The following is a 23,568-nucleotide window of genomic DNA, read 5'->3' on the forward strand; positions in this document are numbered from 1 at the left end:
ATCTGATGGGCTATTTTTAACACCTGGCTTTCAAATAAATAGGATAACTCTGGCACTTTTACCCCCAATACTTTGCTGCAGGTATTTAAAACCTTAGACAGCGAGTTCTTCAGTTTTACTTTTAAAGGAATAAACCAACAAATCAATGAACAAGTTAAAATGGATTCTAGATAGACCTTATGAAAAGCCACCATCAGAGTCCTATCAATATTAAATTTAACTCATTCCTGCAGACAATAAAGTCTTTGTCGGCCTGTCCTACACAGTCTTTCATTAAAATTAAATTCATTATCAATAATAGTGGCAGCGCGGTGACGCAGTTGGTAGCACAATCGCCTCACAGCAACAAGGTCACTGGTTCGAGCCCCGGTTGGGTCAATTGGCATTTCTGTGTGCATGTTCTCCCCATGTTTGCATGGGTCTCCTCCGGGCTTCCCCCACAGTCCAAAAACATGCAGTATATTGGGTAAGCTAAATTGTCCATAGTGTATGCGTGAGAATGAGTGTGTATGAATGTTTCCCAGTGATATGTTATATTAGTCAACAATATTACTGAAATTAATTAAAAAACTTAATAAATCTAGATTTACACACATTTACTCAAGTAAATAAACAGAATTAATGATGGGCTAAAATCTGCGGAAAATCTGCAAAAAATCTGCGAAATTTTGCGCGCGCAGATTCCAGGTGGGCATACTAATAACTTTCCACTAATTCAATCTGGTGGTTATCAACCATAGTACCTAAACTACATCCTGTTTCCACTGCAGATCAATGCACATCTTCTTTGTTTTCTCTGTGTTCAGGCATAGACCAGCCTCTCGACACCAATTTGTAAAATACGCGACAACAGGTCCATGTTCTGCCTCCTCATCCACCAACAAATTTACAATAATAGTGTCATCCGCAAACTTAGGAATGTACCAATCTTTCTATTTTATGAAAATTAGAATGAATTGTATAAATAATTAATTGTAGAAACATTTCAACTATCCTTAATAAGCATGAAAACAGACACCCAGCCAATTTTATTACAAATAAACCACTTCAGTGTGATTGATAATCACTACACTTCATGTTAAGCACCATGTTCACTATGCCTTAAGTATGTCTACGCAAATCTTTCTATCTATAATCACAATCAGACAATTTAATATATGTGTTATGGATGTCTGTTTTCACAAGGCAACCCAAAACTCGAGAGACACTTACCCCATTCCCATCAGATAACACAGGGTCAAACAAGCTGTCTAGATATCGGTCCATGCCTTTCTGAGTTGGTGCTTCACTAAAGTCTGATTCTGCTATTTTTCAGTTATTAAAGAGAGAAAAAAAAGATGCAGTTTATTGTACAGAATATGTTAATGCTGTGTAAAAACGACCAAAATAGTTTTTTTATTACAAATAAAAATGTAAAAACTAAAACAATAGCAGACCATGGCTGTAATATCCATCTGAATCTGGGAGGCTGGAGCTGAGCATGGTCTGAGGGAGCAGAAGTGAGCTGTCATCATCAGAGTCAAATCCACTTCCAAACAGAGCCCTGGGAAAGGTCAGATTGAGGGTAAAATATTAGTGATTACTACAGTGAGGCAAACAAGAATCTAAAGCAAGATCTACCACATAATAAACCACCATAATGCATTCCATTTGGTTTTGACCCTGATGGGACATAGAAATTAAAGATGAATTAGTGAACAAAAAGTGCATTTTTTAGGCTTTTACCCTCAAAATTCTAATACTGGTGTTAATAGCCTCATGATCAGTGTGCTGACAGAGCACCATCACACTATGGGTGTACCAGGTTCAGTTCCTGGCTTGTCTCAATCCCATCCCTTCTCTCTCTAACTTTACTTCCTATCTAAATACTTATACAACATATTAAAGGCAAAAATGTCCCAAAAATATTTTTACATATTTATTTACTTCATTTATTTAAAGTTATATGTTTTACATTCAGGGCATCTGGACCAGATGTTTGAAGTATCATTAGAACTACTGACTGATCCCTTTATTAAGTCCACTGGGACAGTACTGGTTGTTGTCATTTTATTTTATATTATTTTATTTATTTATGTATTTTTTATTTGACTTTGTTGTTGTTTTTTTATAAAATTGATACATTGCTATAATAATACATTGATAAAAAAAAGCAGATATTAGTTCTGTGTATATATTGCACTGTGTATATATTGAATTGTTTGCTTGTTAGCCTAGATGTAACACTTTTATTAAATAACATTAACATTTAATTTAACATTAATTGTAGGGCTGTCCCGATAAGATTTTCTGCTAAATAACATAAATTCTTCACTTTTGGACTTTCTAATCTAAATAGCACCTCAACGTAAAATACCTGGCAGGCAAGCCCAAGTTTACATATCTCACAGTTTGCTGTCAATGTTGTCTCATCAACTTTATAATACCTCCGATCTGCAGACATACTCACGCTTTCTTCTTCAAGCTGCTTCTGTGTTCTACTTTGCTGGCATTTAACCAATAGCGTCTCTACAACAAAGTGATGTCATGCCGCACAGGTTGCTGTTTCAGTGTGAAGTCAAGCAAGAGGTCTAACTCTTTAAATTATTAATAAAAAATTAATTAAAAATAATGAATATATATATATATGATATACATATATATTCAAGTCCTGATCGGGAGGTAACGTCCAATTTCCATTGTAGTTGTGTGAAAATGTACGATTTTAAAAAGGAGGCATGGAACTGAATCTAAACCCAACCATCATTGAGGGATGAGCAAATTATACTAAATTGTATGAATGAGATTGTATGAATTCATACGAATTAGTCACTAAATCAAAAAGTTACGAGCTGCCATGAGATAGTGTTGGTTTTTTTAATTTGCAGTGCATTTGCATCTCTCAGCCACATTTTACTCAGATATTCTGTACATCACAACTGGGAAGAAACAACTATTGTATCTTCCGTTTCAAACCACTTTAAAATAAAACTCATATTTTAAGATAGTGTTTCATACTAGTGAACATAAAGCAAATAAAAGCAGAATAGACAGATTAAGAAATAAAGGTGTAGATACTGACAGGCCGGCATTGGGCCTGGTTCTGGTGGGACTCTCAGCAGAGATGATGAAGTAGGACTTTTGCTTTGGGAAGTTTCTCATCAGCTCCATGTCTGCGATTAAGTCCATCACATAATCGTGGCCTGCAAGCTCTGCCCACTGTCCGTGCTCCTTCATGATGACAGAGCAGCCCTTCCAGGCCTCCGTCACACCCCTGCGGAGACAATTAATAACACTATTCATTTCAGCCAAATTACAGATGGCAGAGATAATGGAGGCCTCATTATAGACTGTACATATCCCAATATGCCCCAGAAAAAAGACATGCACTAATGATGTGGAATACAGATATTAAAAAGCTTCCTATAAGGATGAATAGATGAGATAATTACAACAACTGACTGAGACTGAGCAAAAATGGGGTGAAAATAGTTTAATATGGGTTTAAAATTTGCACCAGATGTGAGTAAAAATCATTCATTCATTTTCTTTTGGCTTAGTCCCGTATTTATCAGGGCTCACCACAGCAGAATGAACCACCAACTATTCCGGCATATGTTTTACACAGCGGATGTCCTTCCAGCCGCAACAAAGCACTGGGAAACACCCATACATTAAATTTTAGTTCACCCAGTTCACTTATAGCGCATGTGGTTGGGGGAAACCAGAGCACCAAGAGGAAACCCATACGAACACAGGGAGAATATGCAAACTCCACACAGAAACACCAACTGCACCAGCCAGGACTCTAACCAACAAACTTATTGCCGTGAGGCGACAGTAATAACCACTGAGCCTGCAGTATAGGTAAATAAGGTAAGCTAAATTATCTGTAGTGAATGAGTGTCCATGGATGTTTCCTAGTGATGGGCTGCAGCTGGAAGAGCATGCGTTGCGTAAAACATATGCTGGATAAGTTGGCGGTTCATTCCGCTGTGGTGACCCCTGATTAATAAAGGAAATACGCTGAAAAGAAAAATTTATGAGTGAATGAATGCATTTAAAAAATACAAAATTTTATAAACATCTTCAAGTTTGTAATGAATAAGATTTTTAAATCTGTTGTCAGTAAAATAAAAGCAATTCAGAAAAAAAACTCTGGGCTGTTGCATTCACTGAGCCTGGCTGCCAGAATACATAAGCGCTTCATTTATAAGTCATTCTTTTGATCATGACTCAATCAAATTAAGAAAAGGTTCTAGATTTAGAGTTTTTGTTCCTATCGAGATTTATTTTGCTGTTTAAATGGTAACTTTATAAAGACATGGAAAGGTTCATGTGTCTTGTGCCATTGTAACCCCGCCGGTCCTTCATAACCCAACTCGCTCCGAGCTGAGATCAAACCGGCAACCTTGTGCATGGGAGTCGGTTGCTCTACCAAGGAGGCTAAAGACCACAGCCTCTAGCATCTGTCGACAGAGCATGCACCTTCAGAGGTCAGAGGAGTGAGGTTTACCTGCACAGCACTTACTAGCTGGTCTCCGTTACACGCACCCCCCAAACCTCACTCCCATCTGGGTCACAACACCGATGTAATCCCGCCAGTCCTACTGCACCCCACCCACTCCGAGCTGGTGTCAAACCGGCAACCTTCTGCATGGGAGTTGGTTGCTCTACCAAGGAGGCTAAAGACCACAGCCTCGAGCGTCTGTCGCTAGAGCAACTTTAGAGGTCTAAGGAGCGAGGTTTACCTGCACAGCACTTCACAAGCTGGCCTCCGTTACACCATGAAGGTCATTATTAATAAAACTGGACACTTGGTTTACAGTAACACTGGTCACTATAACTTAACCTTTATAAGTAGAAATGTATGTCAGTTTAATTGGTTTATTATTCAAGTGATGTGCTTTAGTTTAAGAAATTAAGTAAGTATAGGCCCATAGCCAGGGGGTGTTTGTGTGGCTCGAAAGACCCACCCCCCATTGACAAAGGTCTAGAATTTGTCCCATACATGCTCATTTGTCTTATTTTGACTGCTATGCCATCATAAATAGTGAAAATTACCCATTGAAGATGGATTGGCTGTTGGCTTCATCGTGACTTCAGATCATCAATTTTGGTTAATGCAAACAATTTTGATTATTTTTGAGTCTTAACGTCTGCTGTGCAAGAATACGTACAATCTGAAGCAAGTGAAGTCATCTTTCACTACTGACCTACTGTATTGTTGTTAAATAGAGAAAACATTCACAAGTTCACAAGTAACTTTCATTCTAAATCTTGGGCCAAACAAACTACCAATAAAAAGGCGTGAAGCATCAAAACAGCCTATAATAAAGTTTGTTTCAATACTAATTAGGCAATTCGTCACCTTGGAATTATAAGGTTCTATCTGCGTTCTGAATGATTTTGAAATATTGAGCTTCAAAGTTTTTGCATTCCATAGCAAACACTATATGTGTAACTTTTGTTTTTTAAATAAAAAGTCTTAAAATGTAAACAACTTATAAAAAATATCCCATAATGTAAATAAGTTGTCATTTAATAAAAATGTCAATAACTAACTTTTGACAAAAATGTCAGATAGAAACTTATAACTCTAAGGTGACATTATAACTTTTCTAATGGATTTTTTACAAGAGAGGCTAGAAAAAATTATTATTTATCACTATTTTTTATTATTCAAATGACAAAATTCTGACAGAGGAAACTTAGCTGGCTAGTTTGTTTTTCATTTTAAACTTCAAGATTTCATTTTTTCTAATGATAAATGATGTATTAAATGTTAAATTGTTGTTGTTTTTTTGTATTTCTTTATTCAAAATGTTTAGGAAATAATTTTGGTCCATCAAGGTTATGATCACCCTCTGACAAGCTAATCCAGCAAAAAAAAAAAAAAATTGTTCTTAAAATATTACTAAAATGCAGCCATATCACCTTGCAGCCCAAGACTGGTTACTCACTAAAGCTAAGCAGGGCTGAGCCTGGTCAGTACCTGGATGGGAGACCACATGGGAGAACTAGGTGGCTGTTGGAAGTGGTGTTAAAGAGGCCAGCAGGTGGCGCTCAACCTGCGGTCTGTGTGAGTCCTAATGCCCCAGTAAAAGTGAAGGGGACACTGTACTGTCAGTGGTCGCCGTCTTTCGGATGAGACGTTAAACCGAGGTCCTGACTCCCTGTGGTCATTAAAAATCCCATGGCACTTCTCGTAAAGAGCAGGGGTGTAACCCCGATGTTCTGGCCAAAGTCTCTCAATCGGCCATCCCAATCATGGCCTCCCAATCATTCCTACCCACTGAATTGGCTCTAACACGGTCTCTTCACTCTTCCAATAGCTGGTGTGTGGTGTGCCGTTGTCCTGTGGCTGCCGTCGCATCATCCAGGTGGATGCTGCACACTGCACACCCCCATCCCCCGCCACATGATTGTAAAGCGCTTTGGGTGTATGGCCATACACAATAAATGTGCGATATAAATAAACATTACATTACATTACATTTCAGTATTTAAAATTACATAAATAACTGCAAAAAGTGCAAAAACAAACAAAAAAAACAAAACACCCATTTTACCAGGTTTGCTACGGGCCTGAAATAAGTCATGTACATTCATATTGTGCATTTATAGAACATGGCAATACACCCAAAGAGCTTTTTAATCGTATGATTGGGATGAGGATGATTGGGAAGCCATGATGGGTAAGATGTGATGGAGGGATTTTGGCCAGGACACCAGGGTCACACCCATATTCTTCATGAGAACTGTCATGGGATGAAGAAAATATCACCTGTGTTTACTTTAATTCTGTTTGCAATGGTTGCTTGTGACAAGGTGCATATGAATCTAACAAAAATTATGTAAAAAAAAAAAAGTAAGGTATATAAAAAAGTAAGGTTTTTAAACAGCTTAAAAATATATGGTTGACTTGAAATTACTTGACTTATACTTGACTTATATATATATATATATATATATATATATATATATATATATATATATATATATATATATATATATATATATATAATCAAAAAGTAACTACAACATGTTTCATGTTAATTTAACTTATCTTAATAAGTAAATCAGGTTCGACCCTTATTTTTAAGTTGACTTTAACTTGATGTGTTTAGTCAGTTTTTCTCTTAAGTCCGTTTAAATGATTTAGAATCTGAAATATTGCTCTGGGTTTTTCTTTTCTTTTCTTCATCTCTTTTCCTCAAGCTATGGTAAATACTCTCAAGCCTCTGGCAATTGGCAGGTGTGTCAATGTCAAGTGTTAGTTTTAGGCTCTGAAAATAACATAAGGATAGTCTGTGTATGGATAGTCTCTTGTGTACCTGTGCTGTAGAATATCTCCAGCTAGCTCCTCTCCGCTTGTCCAGGAGTGAACGGGGCACAGGAAAGATGTCCCTGTCAATACAACATGACGTTTAACAGCTGCGGTTTGACAGGCGTGCATAAGTGGAGACCACACACAAATGTTTTTTTCTATTCTATACAGCACCACAGATCAGGTATCGCCTAATGTAGATGAGCTTTACACAATTGTCTCCAGAGGGTTTGAGAAACAAAAGAGCCTGCCTGGCAAATCGACGGGATTATAGTGATGGAGGAGGCTCTTTAAAGCTTTGTTTTAGTGTTTCGTAAGCTAGCTCCTTTCTGTTTGCCTTATGTAACATAGCAAATCTCTTTCATTCCAAACTAGCATGCCTTGCAACACTCTTTTTTGCTGTCTCTAAGGGATCTATATTTAAACATTTATGCTAATTTTTTCACTAGGGTTTATTTAATCTTGACAGTATGAATTAAATATTGCATCCAGCTTAAGTGTGGATTTAAAAAGTGAAACCGAGGGTCATTTGCACTAGTAAATATTAATTAGAGATGTTCAGTTCACATAATTTTGCTAAAATTAATCTTTAAACTTACAGTAACTGATATTTAAAGGGACAGCTCACCCTAAAAATAAACATTCTGTCATCATTTACTTACTCTTTACTTGTAATAAACCTGTTTGGGTTTCTTTCCTTTCTTGAACACACAAGAAGATAAGACCATTGACCTTCATACAACATTTGTTCTTCTTAGTATGGGAGTCAATAGTTACTATTTTTAAACAGTATTCAAGATGTTTTCTTTAGTGTTCATCAGGAAAAAAAGTTATAAAAGTTTCTAACAACCCAAGTGTTAGTACATAGTGATATTTTCAATTGTTTAAAATATTAAAAAAAAAAAAATTATTTATAGGAAGTAATATGACAATAATGATGCTAAATCAGCAAACACAAAAATTATGCTTTAATAAAAAAGTGAACACTACCACCAACCAGTGTGGAGGCTAAAATATTGATTTTTCCCTCTCAGAAATAATGGTACAAAAGCTATCACTGGGGCAGAACCTTTACAAAAGGTACACTTTTATATTTTACAGCAACACATTAATACTTTTAGAGTACACCTTTGTACCTTTGAACTATTGTACTTTTAAGGTACTATGAGATATATATATATATTTGTACTTTTTAGGTATTAATATGTGCAGGGTCATAATGACATACAGAGACTACCATGATAAACAAGTCAGGCAGGCAGGTATCTACTTCACAAGCTGAAAGTATGTTGAAGCTACGTGAAATCATGGGAACGCCATGCACAGGAAGCTAGGGTCTTGGAACTTCCCATATTCAACAATGGAGGAAGACGAGATCCAAGGATAGAAGAGCTATGATCCAGGAGGAAGTATGGAACCTGGAGGAGGAAGGGCGAAGGGCAAAGGCATTGGAGATAGCATCCTAGGGAGCATGGACCAAGTGGGACCTACCCAAGAGGAAAGTCACATGGGGAGATCTGTGGAGATTGGAACCTTTTTGCATCTCATTCACGTTAAGATCAGTGTATGACACACTCCCAACTCTGACAAACTTGCACAAGTAGGTCTTAAGAGAAGACCCATTGTGCTAGCTATGTGAGGAGAGGGGGACCATGGCACACATCCTGTCAGGGTGTAAAATAGCACTTGCCCAAGGTAGATACAGGTGGCGCCATGACAAGGTGCTCATGACACTCGCTAACACCCTGGAGCAAGAGAGACACCAACCACACAGGAGAGCAACACCATCAATCAAGCTTGTAAAAGCTGGTCAAAAGCCACCAACCACAGCAACAACAAGAACCAATCTGCTGCAAAAGGTCCAATCATGGGAATTGAAGGTAGACCTGAGGAAAAGACTGCAATTCCCCCCGGTTGTCCAGACAACCCTAAGGCCAGATGCAGTACTGTGGTCTGAAGAGGCAAAGAAGATCATTGTCATTGAACTTACAGTCCCATGGGAAAAGGGTTGTGAGCAAGCGTTTGAGAGGAAGAGTGCCGACTACCAGGACCTCTTGCATGACTGCAGGGAGAAAGGTTGGCAGGCATGGCTCTTCTCAGTCGAGGTCGGCTGTAGCGGATTTCCTGCCCAGTCAGTATAGAGGATGCTTACAGCCATTGGGGTGATGGGGAGGGAAAGAAAAATAACTGTTCACAGGATAGGGGAGGCAGCAGAGAGAGCTTCTTGCTGGTTATGGAGCAGGAGAGAAGAGCTAAGCTGGAAGCCAGGGGGAGTTGATGGGCAGTTCCTCCCGTTCCACCAAATCCCAAAGATGCTCTATTGGATTGAGATCTGGTGACTGTGGAAGCCATTTGAGTACAGTGAACTCATTATCATGTTCAAGAAAGCAACCTGAGATGATTCAGTCTTTATGACATGATATGCTGTCCTGCTCGAAGTAGCTATCAGAGAATAGGTAGACTGTAGTCATAAAGGGATGGACATGTTCAACAACAATACTCAGGTGGGTTGTGGCGTTGACACAGTGCTCAATTAGTACTAATGGGCCCAAATTGTGCCAAGAACATATCCCCGCACCATTACACCAGCAGCAGCAGCCTGAACTGTTGATACAAGGCAGGATGGATCCATGCGCTCATGTTGTTGACGCCAAATTCTGGCCCTATACATCCGAATGTCTCAGCGGAAACACAACCATGCCACGTTCAGAGTCACTTAAATCACCTTTCTTTCCCATTCTGATGCTTGGTTTGAACTGCAGCCGATCGTCTTGACCATGTCTACATGCCTACTCTAAATGCATTGAGTTGCTGCCATGTGATGAGCTGAAATTTCTGTTAACGAGCAGTTGGACAGCTGTACCTAATAAAGTGGCCGGTGAGTGTATACATATACATTTATAGAAATATTAGAGGTCATTTTTGCATTACAGACCATTACTATAAGAGCTCAGCAATTAATCCCTTATTCAGGCAAATAATTCTAAATGGCAACTTAACTGAAGCTGATAACAATCAGAAAAGTTCAAAAGTCCTGTAATAAGCTTGGAGTAACACTTAAGGATTTTCACAATTAGTATTTTTAAAATGCCCCATAAAGGATTAAGAATTTTTAGGACAAAAATTAAATACGGGCCAAAACATGATGTTTTTGTAATAATCAGGCAAAATATGGCACCAATTTGGAGGGTGTATAAATGATGATGGAATTTAATTTTGGGGTGAACTATCTGAGTCATTCTGAATCCAGGCTATATTTTGTTCGCTTTTTTGAAGCAACCCACCCTGAGGCATTTAATTGGCAAACACTGGCTGAAGGCTACAGAAACTCAAACAGAGTGAAACTGACACGCACCGTCAAAACAGTGAACTTGCAAAACCATGTTTGCTTTCTTCCTATTGGCTGTCCATTCCAGCAGAGACAATGGGTAAGTCCTCGCTGTCTCTGGTCCATACAGGGACTTCTGCATGGCTTGAATGAGCTTGTGTTGGCCGACTGCTTTAAATTCATTATAGGCATGGTCTGAGACAAATCTGAAAGTCAGAAAGCAATGAACGATCAAATGTGTTTCGTAACACACTCGGAGTAAATACTGGGGTTCTGCTTACTTCAAAAGGTATTTCTCCACTTTGGCTGATGGTGCGAATGCACTCAGGCAGGCTAACAGCAGCAGCCAGCCTCTCTCTGAGTTATCTGGATTGGGATTTCTCCAAACCTGGTTGGCAATTTGACATAGGATTTCATCCCGCAGGTTGAGGTTGGTGAGCCCCTTCTGGATGATGTAGTTTCCGAATAAGTTCTCCTGAGCGCCATTCAGATGTGGGTCACCCATGAACCTCAAGATCTACATAGTGAAAGAAGTAATGATAATAGAGAGACAGAAGAGCTGAGATAATGCTGAATAAGGCATACTTAACGAGCAATATGATCACACCGGTATAAGAAGAGCGTTCAGTGCATCACGCAATCAGCTGCTAAATTCTCAAAATCTGCTTTCCTATGATGGCTGGCACTGAGCCAAAGAAAGATGAGTGCTGTGCTTGTTATAAATAAGTGTTTTTGAATAATTTAGAAATTGTTTTAGCTTTCAGACCTTTAAATTTGCATAAGCATTAGCAAAACACAACATTTATGGTTTGTAAAATCACACTGATGTCTACGGAGATTGTAATAATACTTATTTTTAAACATAATCGGATGATGTATGGTATTCAATCAGATACATACTTTTTAGGTTACTAGAAAGTTTGCTCTATACCTATCTATATGTATTTTGAGAGAAGTAGATGAATTCTGTTGTAAACCAAGCAGTTTTAATCTCTCCACTGCAGTGAAGACTAACCTGTCAAAGATCAACAAATGATCATAACAAAATACATGTTCTCACATATATTTGAGAATCAGAATAGAAGAAAGAAACAAAAATGGAACACTCAAAAAAATATATATTGGTTTTACTTGTTCAAACTACTTAATTAAAATGTGCTAAAAGAACACAATTCTTGATATTTCATAGGGACAACGTAATTTTTTATGCTAAATCCACATAAATTTGTTAAAAGTGTTAAGTTAACTTAATCGACACAACATAAATTAATTGTGTGGAACCCTGCATTTTGTACAGTGCATATACATAAATTATCAGGGTTAAAGTGTGCAGGGCTTCAGATAACTTGCTGCTTTAAAACAATGTAAAGCACTGTGTTTTAAATAAAAGTCAAATACAAAAATATGCAGTTTGGGCAGTGCACTGTAAAAATGCTGGGTTTCATGCCATTCAATCATGTTGTCCCTTCACAAATCAATTAAGTTAACTTAACACTTTTAACAAATTGATGTGGATTGAACATTAAAAAGATTGTTTGTCCCAATGAAATCTCAAGAATTGCTTTGTTTCAGCTCATTTTAAATAAGTAGTTTGAACGAGCAAAAAAGAAAAAAAAAATACATATATATATATATATATATTTATACAACAGTTCTGTCTGGTTCTCAAATCTGATTGGCTGATAGCCGTGCAATATTCTGCCATATCAGAACTCCTACAGCCTCTTTACCCTTTGTGTATTACTCTGCCCACATACAGCCAGCAAAAAGCAGACACTACAGAACTAAAGTTTAAAAGAAGCACGCTCAACTGTTTTAACTGTCAGCTCATGATTTGAATCCAATGTGGAAGAAAGTAGTTGCACATACAAAAGAGTTTTTGAAACTCTCCGTGTTTGATTTTGTGTTAATATACACAATTATATAAGCCTGCAGCCTCGTGCCATCGCACGCCTCCCACCAGTGCCGATATACAGCCATATCGCACTGCTACTCGTGTGATATTGCTCATATATATATATATATATATATATATATATATATATATATATATATATATATATATATATATATATATATATATATATATATATATATATATATATATATATATATATATATATATATATTGGATGTGGGAATATTTATAATGTGTGAGTATTTAAATGACAATTAAATGGCAATCTGTTTCATTCAAATACATTAAAATTCTGGCAAACACTGGGATCATCTTACATTCAAAAAAATAATTTTGCTGCTTGTTCAAACTACTTATTAAATAAAGAGCTGAATTAACACAACTCTTGAGGGTTGTTGTGGGATAACTTAATTGTTTTATGTTCAATCAACTTAAATTTGTAAGACATTTTGCGTTTAATTGCATGCATATTACATGACAGTGGTGTCATCTTCAACACTATAAAACACAGTGTACCATGACAAAAACGTCTAGAGCCTCATGAGTAAGATCGTCATCAACGTGGGTCAGTGGTGTCTTCAAAGGTGCGGTTAACATTCCAAACTTTGGCTCCTATTTGGTAATCAAAAAAGACATAAACAGCATATCACTCAATATTGCATGATTATCTACATATGAGGGACTATTTGTGATTACATTACTCTTACTTTGAAGTGAATCTGGACTAATTTGGAGATGGTGTAGTTGTTGATGTCGAGAGGCAGCGTGAGCTGTGTCTCCACCTGAACTGTGGGAGCCTGGACCAAAGCCAAACAATCAGAATGGAGCTCTCGACCACCTAAAACACAGATGAGAGTGAAAGAATAAGGAATTACACTCTATATACAGTTTGTACAGCAATACAAAAGTTTGGATAACCTTATTGTTAATGCATTTTAAAATAACTGTTTTCTATTTTTAGATATAAATGATTTCTGTGATGTAAGATCTGAAATTTCAGCATTGTTAATCCAGTCTTCATCGGTCCTTCAGAAATCATTTTAATAAGGTAATTTGTAATAGATGTGTTACAAATTAGCATGTTAAAATATTAATGTAGTTATCATTTTTATATTAGTGTATCATTAAAGATGGAAAACTGTCCTGCAGTACCAGCTGCTGCTTGAAGCAAGGCTCCGAGTTCAGCTGGAATGACCAGATGAGTTACATTGACCACTTCCCGTTTTGACAGCTCCTACAAAGCAAGAAAACACATGAGCAGGGATGCAATTGAGCATAGATAAAAATGACATGATTACAGAAATGAAATCGTAGAAATGAGATACTAGAAATGAGGCTGATTACATTATATATTGTACTACACTGTAAGAGGGGCCAAAAACGAGCAAAACAAATGCTCAAAAATGACATTCAATCCCAAATTCAAGATAATGGAGCACAAAATACCCATTATAGCAAAATATATTATGGCTATTATGTGAAATGTGAAAATGAATGTCATTTTGAGGCGTTACAGCATCATTGCTATGTAATCTATGAATTATTACATTATCTATAGTAATATTCAACAAATTGATTTCTGTCATAACACTGCTGCCTTAACCTGTAATGTGCTCCTGTTTTTAAAGTATTTATATTAGTAGCAGTTACAGTATTCTGATTCACTGGAAAAATGGTTGAAATAAAAGTGTGTGACACAAATGACAACACAGGTACAATTAATAAGATAATTATATATTTAAAATAAACCCCTAGAAATCAATTTTAGTGGGCAGATATTGTCTCTTAATGGGAAAGTTAATTGCTGGCCCTGAACGGAAAGCATAAAAGTATTCCAATGTGGTTCATTTGGAAAACAAATACCATTTCTATTCTCCTCTGCTCCTCTTCTGCCTTTCTCCTGGCCTCATATCTCAGCTAAAACGGAAGAAAAAGCAGGTCAAAACTTTTTAATGTTGGATTGAAACTGATGATACACTAAAACAGCATCGTTCTTACCCTAATGTATCTCTTGCGATCAACATACATATGGACCAGAGAGCGGAACTTCACCAGGCTCACTCTCATTTTAACATAGCGTTTCCTGGGAGAAACATGCACAATTAATATTTTAACAATAATCATATGGCGCCTGGAATGATTTAGAGGGAAGGTGATATAGGCTGTACCTTGTAAGAAAGCCTCGGCAGTGGGCTTGCAGACGTATGATCTTCATGCGGAAGGCAGTATATCGTTTTCTCACAAAAAACATCCTGGTGTAACGCTGAAGAGTCAGGGCGGCCACGTGCCTTACCCTGTCCCTCTTACTCTCCAGCAGGAAGTAGATTTCCTCTTTCATGAACAGCTAACAAATAATAATAAGTGCAATTAAGTAATAAAAACTACTGAGGGAGACCTTTCACATCATAAAGTCCACATTCAAAAATATTTAAAAATTGGTCTACAGTATGGCCACTGATGGACAGAGACTAGTTCAATAATAATATTTAACCTTACCTTGGTGACACCGACTTGAAATGCTCCTGGTCTAACGGGACAAAGCTTTCTCAACATGATGACACAGTTTTCACCATTGGCAGGAGGAGGCTGTTTCAGGCCCAGCAGGGACTTGTATCTAAATAGAACCAAATAATTGAGTAAGTATTTCGGTATCACTTTAGTTTATGTCACAATTCACGGTATTAACAAACCATAAACTTACACTACTAGCATAATAAACTGCTAATTAGTTGTTTATTAATAGTTAGTAAGGTGAAGTTGGGTTTAGAGTTTGGGTAGGACTAGGGATGCAGAATAAAGCATACTTTATAGCTAAAAATAAACAGTTCATACCTAAATAGTAGGCAGGTAATAAGCCAGTAGTTGTCAGTATGGGAAGTTGAGTCTACAGCATATACAGTGTGTGTGTGTGTGTGTGTGTACGTGTGTGAAATACAGTCTTGAGATCAATGATCAATGAGATATGATGTATCTCTAGCAACTGCATACAACAAAAGAAAATGCAGAACAGCGTCACATTTTTGGATTATCTACTGGATAATTCATACTTTAACTGTGTATATGTATATAAATAATTTTTTTATTCATGCTTGTTTAATTTATTGATATATTTTAGTTCTGCGTTTTATTTTATTTTATTTTTTATTATTATTTACTTATTTGGTTGTGTTTTTATGTATTTATTTATTTAATTTTATAATTATTTTAATTGATTTTAATTTATTTTATTTTATTTAATGTTTTTATTTTATTTAAATTATTTATTATTGTTTTTTATATTATATTTTTTATTAAGTTCTTTTATTTTCATTTTTTTATTTATTGTTTATTTTTTTATTCTTTATTTAACTTTATTTTATTTTATCTAATTTTATATATATATATATATATATATATATATATATATATATATATATTTTTTTTTTCTTTTCTTTTTTTTTCTATTTCAATAAAATAAAAGATGTGTGCCTTTAAACAATTACATTTAGTTTTGTCACACTTTACAATAAGTTTCCATGAGTTAATGTTAGTTAATGTACTTACTAACATGGATGAAGAATGAACAACACTTGTACTTGTGCATTTATTAATAGTCATAATACAACATTTACTAATTAATTATTATAAAACAGATTAGTGCTTGTTAACATTAATGCACTGTGAGTAAACCACAACTAACAACGAACAACTTTATTTGAATTAACTAACATTAATGATGAATAAATACAACAATTCATTGTTTGTTAATGATAACAATTGCATTAAATAACTATTGACTAATTGTAAAGTATCTCTTACCTGAAAAGGAAGACATCAAATGGCATTCTGATGGGATAGCCCTCTCTCCTGATTCGAACTGTTTCCAAAATCCCAGAATAGCAAAGTTGCGCGCTGACCAGCTCCATGTCAAAGACAGCAGGCTCCTGAAATGTTACATATGTACTCTCAGTCAATTTTAAATACAGCCAAAATCCAAACAACTTAATTCTGCTGAACCCTCTTTACCTTGTTTTGGTTTGGCTTTATGCACCGCACAAAATATGGGTTGGCTCTGTCAGAACAAAATGGAGGGAGGCACTCATTGACAAACAACATACATGGAATTAAAGCCAACTAAAGATAAGAAGGGATTCATGTAGACTGCGTAATGCACAGTTTAGGTGGTCTACCTCTCCATCTTCTCAATAAGCTCCAAGAGGGATTGCTGAAATTTGGCCGCCACCGTTGAGGCCTGATGGCGCCGTGTTACTGTGCTGTTTTTTCCAATTTGGGATCTCTGTTGGTTGAGGGCCTCAGCATAGTTCATGAAAAGATATGCAACCATCTATAAATCCAATGGGAAGTTTGTTAGTGTTTTTTTAGTCACAGCTCTTGGTACACTCTTAAAGGGATTAGTTCACACAAAAATGTTAATTCTGTCAATAATTAATCAAACAAACGAAGTTACAATTAATTGATATATTATTTAGATTAAATCTAAGCTCTATGAACCCCCCAAATCCAGAAAAAAAAACTACTAGTAGGCACAGAAGGCCAATACCGGCCCTTCTCTATCAGCTGACAACTACTGATAAGGCCCATTCAATTGAGTGATTTCATTCGAAGAGAGTATGAAGGGAATAATAAAGACTGTTTCTTATAATAAAATGTGGACAAATCTGGGTAAAGCCAAACTTTTGCTTTATAAATAATTTTAATATTATATTTATTTTAGATTCAAAAGATTAGCTCTAACGTCACTGAATCTGAACGGTTCAAAGTCATGTTTAAAACAAAGACTTACATTAACAAAGATTTCAGAAGATTGGAAGGATACATGAGTAAGTAAATAATAACAGATGATCAAACCATTTTAAAAGGGGCCAGGTGAAACCAAAACACATTTTTACAGTTATGCCACAGAGGAAAAAATTTGGGTTGCTAAAGATATGTGGTTCCCATCTCTTCTGAAAGAATTGTTCATTATTTGATAAACATTTTCAAATTCTAAAAAAACCTTTTACATCAACCCAGGCTCATTCTGAAAACGTAGTCCAGCAGACGTTTCTGGAGACCGCGAAATATGTCCTGGGAGTTACGTATTTGTGCAGTTTTTGTTTTCGCGAATTCGCGGGAGGCCGCTGTGCGTGCTTTTTTGTATCTAACGCGTCTCTCGCGAGTGCCGTTCGCGCCTGCGCTGTTCTCGCGTCAACCCACCAGAGGCCGCTGTCTGAGAGACCGAATGATTGACTGCGCGACCGGCCAACACACCCTCCTCCTTTTGAGCAACAATTTAGAAAAGCCATCTAGAAAAAGAAAAACCCTCGTCTGTTTTTTTTTTTTTACCACATTTTCGGAGTTCACCGCGTTCTCATCCTGTTATGAACTCGTTCGCTTTATTTTTTGGATTCTGTTTTTGTCTTACCTAGTTTCTGGAACCACTCATCCCGACTCGAACCCGGACGCCTTTGTCAACTCCTCCTCTCTGCATCTGAAGTCCGCCAACGCACACGATGAGCTGACCGGACAAACTGACTGCAGAGAGAAAGCCCTCCACACGGAGGTAAGCGGTCAGCCGGCAAGCGCGAAAGGGAACGGCATCAAACCGCCCTGTAGCGTTCGCTTAAAAAATGAAATGCAGCCATATGTACCTCCCGGGACGTATTTCGCGGTCTCCAGAAACGTCCGCTGAACTACGTTTTCAGAATGAGCCTGGGTTGTTTTACATTGTAAAGAAACCTTTGTGGTGGGAAAAAGTTCCATTGTAAAGATACCTCAATCATTAATGCTAATGAAAATTTATATATATTTTATTTTTAAGAGTGTAGTTATGGTTATTATCATTATTCTTACCTTGTTTTTACTCTGAATAAAAAGGTCAAGAACATCTTGGCGTACTTGATCATAATTCTTATCCAGAAATTTGTGGACCTATGAGGTAGCATAAATAATAGTAATAAAATGTGTATTGTAAGACCTTATTATGCAATAATTCATTCCAAATTTTAAAGTAATCACCTGATATGAGACCTTGCCAGCGTAATGCTTGATAGTAAATTCAGGGAGAGGCATTTTTGGCTTGGAATACAGTGGGTTGTTGCCATGATGATAGTGACACTTCTGAAGGAAAGTATGGTCTGTAGCCTAGAGCAAATGAATTCAAAAGGAAGGTTTATTAACATGCAAAGTAGCAGCGATGAAAAGGCAAACACTAACAAGAACATTATGCAGAAATGACACCTGTGGAAACCCGCTCTGATCATCCAGAATTCTGAGTATCCCATGAGGCTTTGCTGCAATGAGGTCAATGCAGGCCTGGTTGTCAGAGAAAGGCACCTCTTCCCAGATGATCTGCTCTCTGTTATATTCATCCTTGGATATTAGTAAAGAAATTATTTTTCAGATGCATACCACAGGCTTTATCGCTCTCATCAGAGGATTAGAGTGAACAGAGACAGCTTACTTGTTCTTCTTTGAAAATGACCCTGTTGAAAAAGAACTGAAGGTACTCATTTGCATAATTTATGCAAAGCTGTTCAAAGCTGTTGAAGGTAAGGTCCTAGAAAGCACAGAGAAAGTGTGATTTAGTTGAATGCAATCAAAATTTCACGTCATCGTAGAGTATTAGCAAACCCTTTTACTGTTGTGAGCAAAATAAGATGCAGCACCGTACCTCAAATCCATAGATATCAAGGATGGAAATAGATAGCGCTTCATTCCGAGGATAAACCTGCTTATTTATTCTGTCTGTTAGCCAACTGAACAGAAGGGAATACAGGATCTTGGCAACAGCATCTCTGTTATGTTTGAGAGAGAAAATTACCATAATTTGATTACCTCGATGTACAATGGTTAGACAACGAAATCTAAAAACACACAGTTATTTATTAAATTTCATCTATAAAGGATGAAACTCTCTGAAAGTCTGCCTGAGAAGTTGTGGAATGCTATCAATCATTTTTTATTTTTTTAGCTTCTCTTCGCTACTATACAGCTTTGTAATTTATGGAAGTAACAACTGCATTCAACAACTGAACTGATTGTAGTTAAACGCAGGGAATGACAACCATATTTCCAAATTTACTTTGCAGTGTGTACAGAACCAAACAAAGTTGGAAAAATACACACTAGAGTAGTAAATTGCTGGCAAGATCTGTTTACACTGTAAAAATATACGTAAAATAAAAATGTTATTTATTTTGTGATTCAAGTTAATTATTATTATTATTATTATTATTATTATTATTATTATTATTATTATTATTATTATTATTAAATTGTGGGACCTTAATTTTTCCTCTAAAAACTGTTGATGTTGAAAAGTTTGAAAAAGTGATCTTATAAATAGTTTAATATATTGTTTCAAACTACAAACATTCCCGTAATAGTCACTTTATTAAACTGCAGAGTTGAATTTTCAAGTCAGACCAGAGATCAACATCCCATAATACAATTCATAAGTGTAAATAAGCAGTAAAAAACTGTAAATCACAAAATACGGAATTTGGTTATTAATGGATATTTTTAACCATGTACTGACATTCTTCCAAATACCTTCCTTTGTGTCTGCAGAGCAAATACATTTTTATTGGATTGAGAGTGAATAACAGACAACAGAATTTTCATTTTTTTGAGAGAACAATCCTTTTTGTAAAATTTCTCTGAAATTGTAGAGCAGCAAACTGTTAAAGAGCGCCTTTTATGGGTTTTTGAGAATGACCGGGTTTGCCGAGAATTAGGTTTATTAAGTCTATCCTCCCTGACTAATCATCCCTCTTTTTAGATTCATGAAAAAAAATCTATCAGGAGGCATGCTTAATCTAAATAAGATCACCATCATATTATTTAAACTTTGTTTTGTCAACTTTCAAAACTCACTTTGTGCCAACACCTTCGCATAAAATGCTATTACACCGGCTTCACAACGCATGAGCAGCGCGTGAGCAGCACTTTTCGGCATCCATGTTCACAAATGGAGCTTACACCGGAAGAAAAGCAGCATGTCAGTGTCAAGCAGCGGAGGTGCATGGGTGGGGCGCGTGGGTATTTTTTTTTTCTGCGCACATGCTCAGTTTGTTTTTGATTAAACTACATTGGGCGTGGAGCCCACCTGGGTTGGCCCGTATGGGGCCCACCTGGGCTGGCCCGCTTAGGGGCCCACTTGGGCTTGCCGGCGTGGGGCTCACCTGGGTTGGCCTGTGTGGGGCTTGGGCTGGCCAATAAAAATGGCACTGTTCTTAAAAAGTTACTAGAAAACTGCTGTACTTAAATGTAAATTATTATCGTAAATAATAATATATGGCCATCACAGATGGGGCCCACCTGGGCTGACCCATGTGGGCATACAGCAGGTAAGTGTCACAGTTAGAGCACTTTGGTTGTGTAATGTCAGTGTTTGTGACATGGCCCTAGTTTTGGATTGTTCTCTTGTGTTTTCTGTGCCGATATACAGTATTTTATTGTTTGTGTTGCCATGTACTCCCCTGTCATGTTCTCCACAATCCACATTTGTTATCTGATTATTGATATATTTGCTTCACCAGTTTAGATCCTGTTTAGTTTTTATATGTTCTTTGTGTTTTCTGCCTTATTGTTCATTGGTTTATGTAACTTGTTATGCTTTTTGTTAATCCTATTTCCTTCTCTTTTCTTTTCCCTATTTCTTTTTTTTTTAATCCCATGTTCTCAGATTACAGCTTTAGTTTCTTTTCGTTTTCTTTTAAACAAACATTATTATAAAATAATAATTTACTATTATTTAATTTATTCTAATCTCACATATTTGCATTTTTTTTTTTTTTTAATTATATTGCATACTGTATGCATTTTATTGTAGACATACTGTATCTCTCACCTTATATAACAAATATGGAAACGAAAACATTAAACATAAAAATATAAAAGCATAAATTCTACTGAGGCACTTATGTTCACAAAAAAAAAATTTATGGAATTACCTCCCATATTTAAACACAGTTGTCACTCCTTAAATGTTACAGAGTCTACAGTACATGGATTGAAAAATAGCAACAGATATTATACAACTTCAAAAAATTTAACTAATTTCAATTTTATGCTACATTTTTACATATTTAATTACTTGTTTACATATTTATTCATAAGCATATATAGAAATGTTTTCTCACCTGGCATCAATTGCACTCTCAACAGTGAGAGGGGTGTAGATCTTCTCCCTCATTGTTTCCTATGGGAAAAGAACGATAATGCAGAATAATCACAAATACTGGTGACAAATTTTCTTAAAAGGGTAGAACTAAAAAAGAGCAGTTTATTTCTGCTCTTATTTGTTTTTTAGTGCCACAGACCACTCATTTATTAGTTTTGGTTATTGTCTCCACCCCTTTGTTACATGTTCCCCATTTGTCTTTGTGTATTAAAGCTTTTTTGTTTTCGGTTCTGTTTTGATGTTCATTGGTTCATGTTTTGTTTGTTTGGTAACACTTTAATTTAAGGTGACGTAGTTACCTTATGAGTACTTACAATGAATTATGCATAATTACATGTAACTAATCCTAAACCTAACCCACATTTTAATCCCCAAAATATAGTAAGTAAATGTAATTAATTACTATTTCTTAGGACAGGGGTGTCCAAATTTGGTCTTGGAGGGCCAGTGTCCTGCAGATTTTAGCTCCAACTTGCCTCAACATACCTGCAAGGTGTTTCTAGATAGCCTAGTAAGAGCTTGATTAGCTAGCCCAGGTGTGTCTGATTGGGGTTGGAGCTAACCTTTGCAGGACAACGGCCCTCCAGGACAGAGTTTGAACATGCCTGATTTAGGAGTTGAACTGCAACTGCGCCACCTTAAAAAAGGGTAACTAGTTATTTATTTTAAATATGTTGTTAATGCTGCATTTGGATCTACCCCAAATATTGTTGCTCTCTTTGAAATGCTGTAAACCAGTAAAACTGATCCTGGAACAGCCTACAGCACTCATGTAGGCAGATGTAAACACATCCTGGCATCTGCAGCTAGACAATACTAACGCCTTTTAACTGATGACATTAAGACCTTTAAATAAAAAATCCTTCCCTAAATAGTTTAATGTTGCGGTATAGGCAAATTTACTTCACTTTATCTGTCTCTGAGCAGGATACGGTTCTGGTGTCAGTGTTCGAAAGCATGCAAAGCTATAATGGTTTTGTCAGATTACAAAAGCCCGGTAGCGTGAGATCACCGTCCAACTTAACGAAACAAAAGAAAATGACTTTAAGTATGTCCTCTCCTGTTACATAGGCCGTACCTGTTCTTCTAATGAAAATAATTAGTTCAGGCATTGAAAACTCCTCAGGGGTATTACAGTATACTAGCAGCCATGAGGGGATGTCTAAACGCACACATTCCTACATGACAATGGGACTGTAAACTCTATGCAGGAGGAGCTGAGACAAGATTTCTCAATAATACGTCTGAAATAATCAACTGATGCAAGAAAACGAATGACAAATGTGCTGAAGGTCTTCACCAGAGGAATCAGCTCTCAACAACTCAGATTGGAAATATATGTAATTTACAGTAAAACCCTGGATGTGTCAAAAAGTTTTTGTTGGTGCGGACATTTGGATTGTTTCAAACATATCTCAGGTTTGAATTGAAAAAGCTTTTCATACTGCAAAACATGTTTTTCTTACTTAATTTTTTTTTACTTGTTTCTAGTCCAAATATCTAAATATTCTTGCATTAAGAAGCATTTACTAGACAAGCAAAACATAATGTCTTGTTTTAGGAAATAACATGCCAAAATTAAGTGATTTTTTTTTCATAAAACAAGATTTATTTAAAATAAATAATTTAAAACAAGATTATTTTACTTACCCCATTTTCAAATTATTTTTGGTTTGTTTTGTTTGTTTTTTATTTATATTTTCAAGAAAAAATCACTTAATTTTGGCATATTATTTGGCATTTTTTGGTATATCTTAAAACAAGATAATATTTATTGCTTGTCTAGAAAATGCTTCATGGTTTAAAGTTTATTGGACTAGAAACTAGACAAAAAAATCTAAGTGAGA

General features: G+C 36.3%; 1 protein-coding gene across 5 annotated transcripts in view; it reads right to left on the bottom strand.

The window, feature by feature from the left end:
• myo15aa (myosin XVAa) overlaps positions 1–23,568 on the bottom strand; it is a 95,538-nt gene that overhangs the window by 35,975 nt on the left and 35,995 nt on the right. For 4 of the 5 annotated variants that reach the window (XM_073944915.1, XM_073944914.1, XM_073944913.1 and 1 more), the window contains exons 12-33: positions 21,681–21,739; positions 19,208–19,331; positions 18,998–19,093; positions 18,775–18,906; positions 18,553–18,678; positions 18,388–18,465; positions 16,725–16,879; positions 16,561–16,606; positions 16,354–16,478; positions 15,052–15,169; positions 14,724–14,899; positions 14,554–14,638; positions 14,419–14,472; positions 13,708–13,789; positions 13,263–13,393; positions 13,072–13,167; positions 10,919–11,154; positions 10,665–10,843; positions 7,317–7,389; positions 3,062–3,253; positions 1,437–1,543; positions 1,213–1,304 (exon numbers count right to left, since the gene is read on the bottom strand). In XM_073944915.1, coding sequence (XP_073801016.1) covers positions 1,213–1,304; positions 1,437–1,543; positions 3,062–3,253; positions 7,317–7,389; positions 10,665–10,843; positions 10,919–11,154; positions 13,072–13,167; positions 13,263–13,393; positions 13,708–13,789; positions 14,419–14,472; positions 14,554–14,638; positions 14,724–14,899; positions 15,052–15,169; positions 16,354–16,478; positions 16,561–16,606; positions 16,725–16,879; positions 18,388–18,465; positions 18,553–18,678; positions 18,775–18,906; positions 18,998–19,093; positions 19,208–19,331; positions 21,681–21,739 — 2,562 coding nt within the window. The remainder of the gene's footprint in view (positions 1–1,212; positions 1,305–1,436; positions 1,544–3,061; positions 3,254–7,316; positions 7,390–10,664; positions 10,844–10,918; positions 11,155–13,071; positions 13,168–13,262; positions 13,394–13,707; positions 13,790–14,418; positions 14,473–14,553; positions 14,639–14,723; positions 14,900–15,051; positions 15,170–16,353; positions 16,479–16,560; positions 16,607–16,724; positions 16,880–18,387; positions 18,466–18,552; positions 18,679–18,774; positions 18,907–18,997; positions 19,094–19,207; positions 19,332–21,680; positions 21,740–23,568) is intronic. The other variant, XM_073944916.1, reaches the window with a different exon arrangement.

Source organism: Danio rerio, chromosome 3 (assembly GCF_049306965.1).
Source record: "Danio rerio strain Tuebingen ecotype United States chromosome 3, GRCz12tu, whole genome shotgun sequence".
In the NCBI taxonomy this organism is placed as follows: Eukaryota; Metazoa; Chordata; class Actinopteri; order Cypriniformes; family Danionidae; genus Danio; species Danio rerio.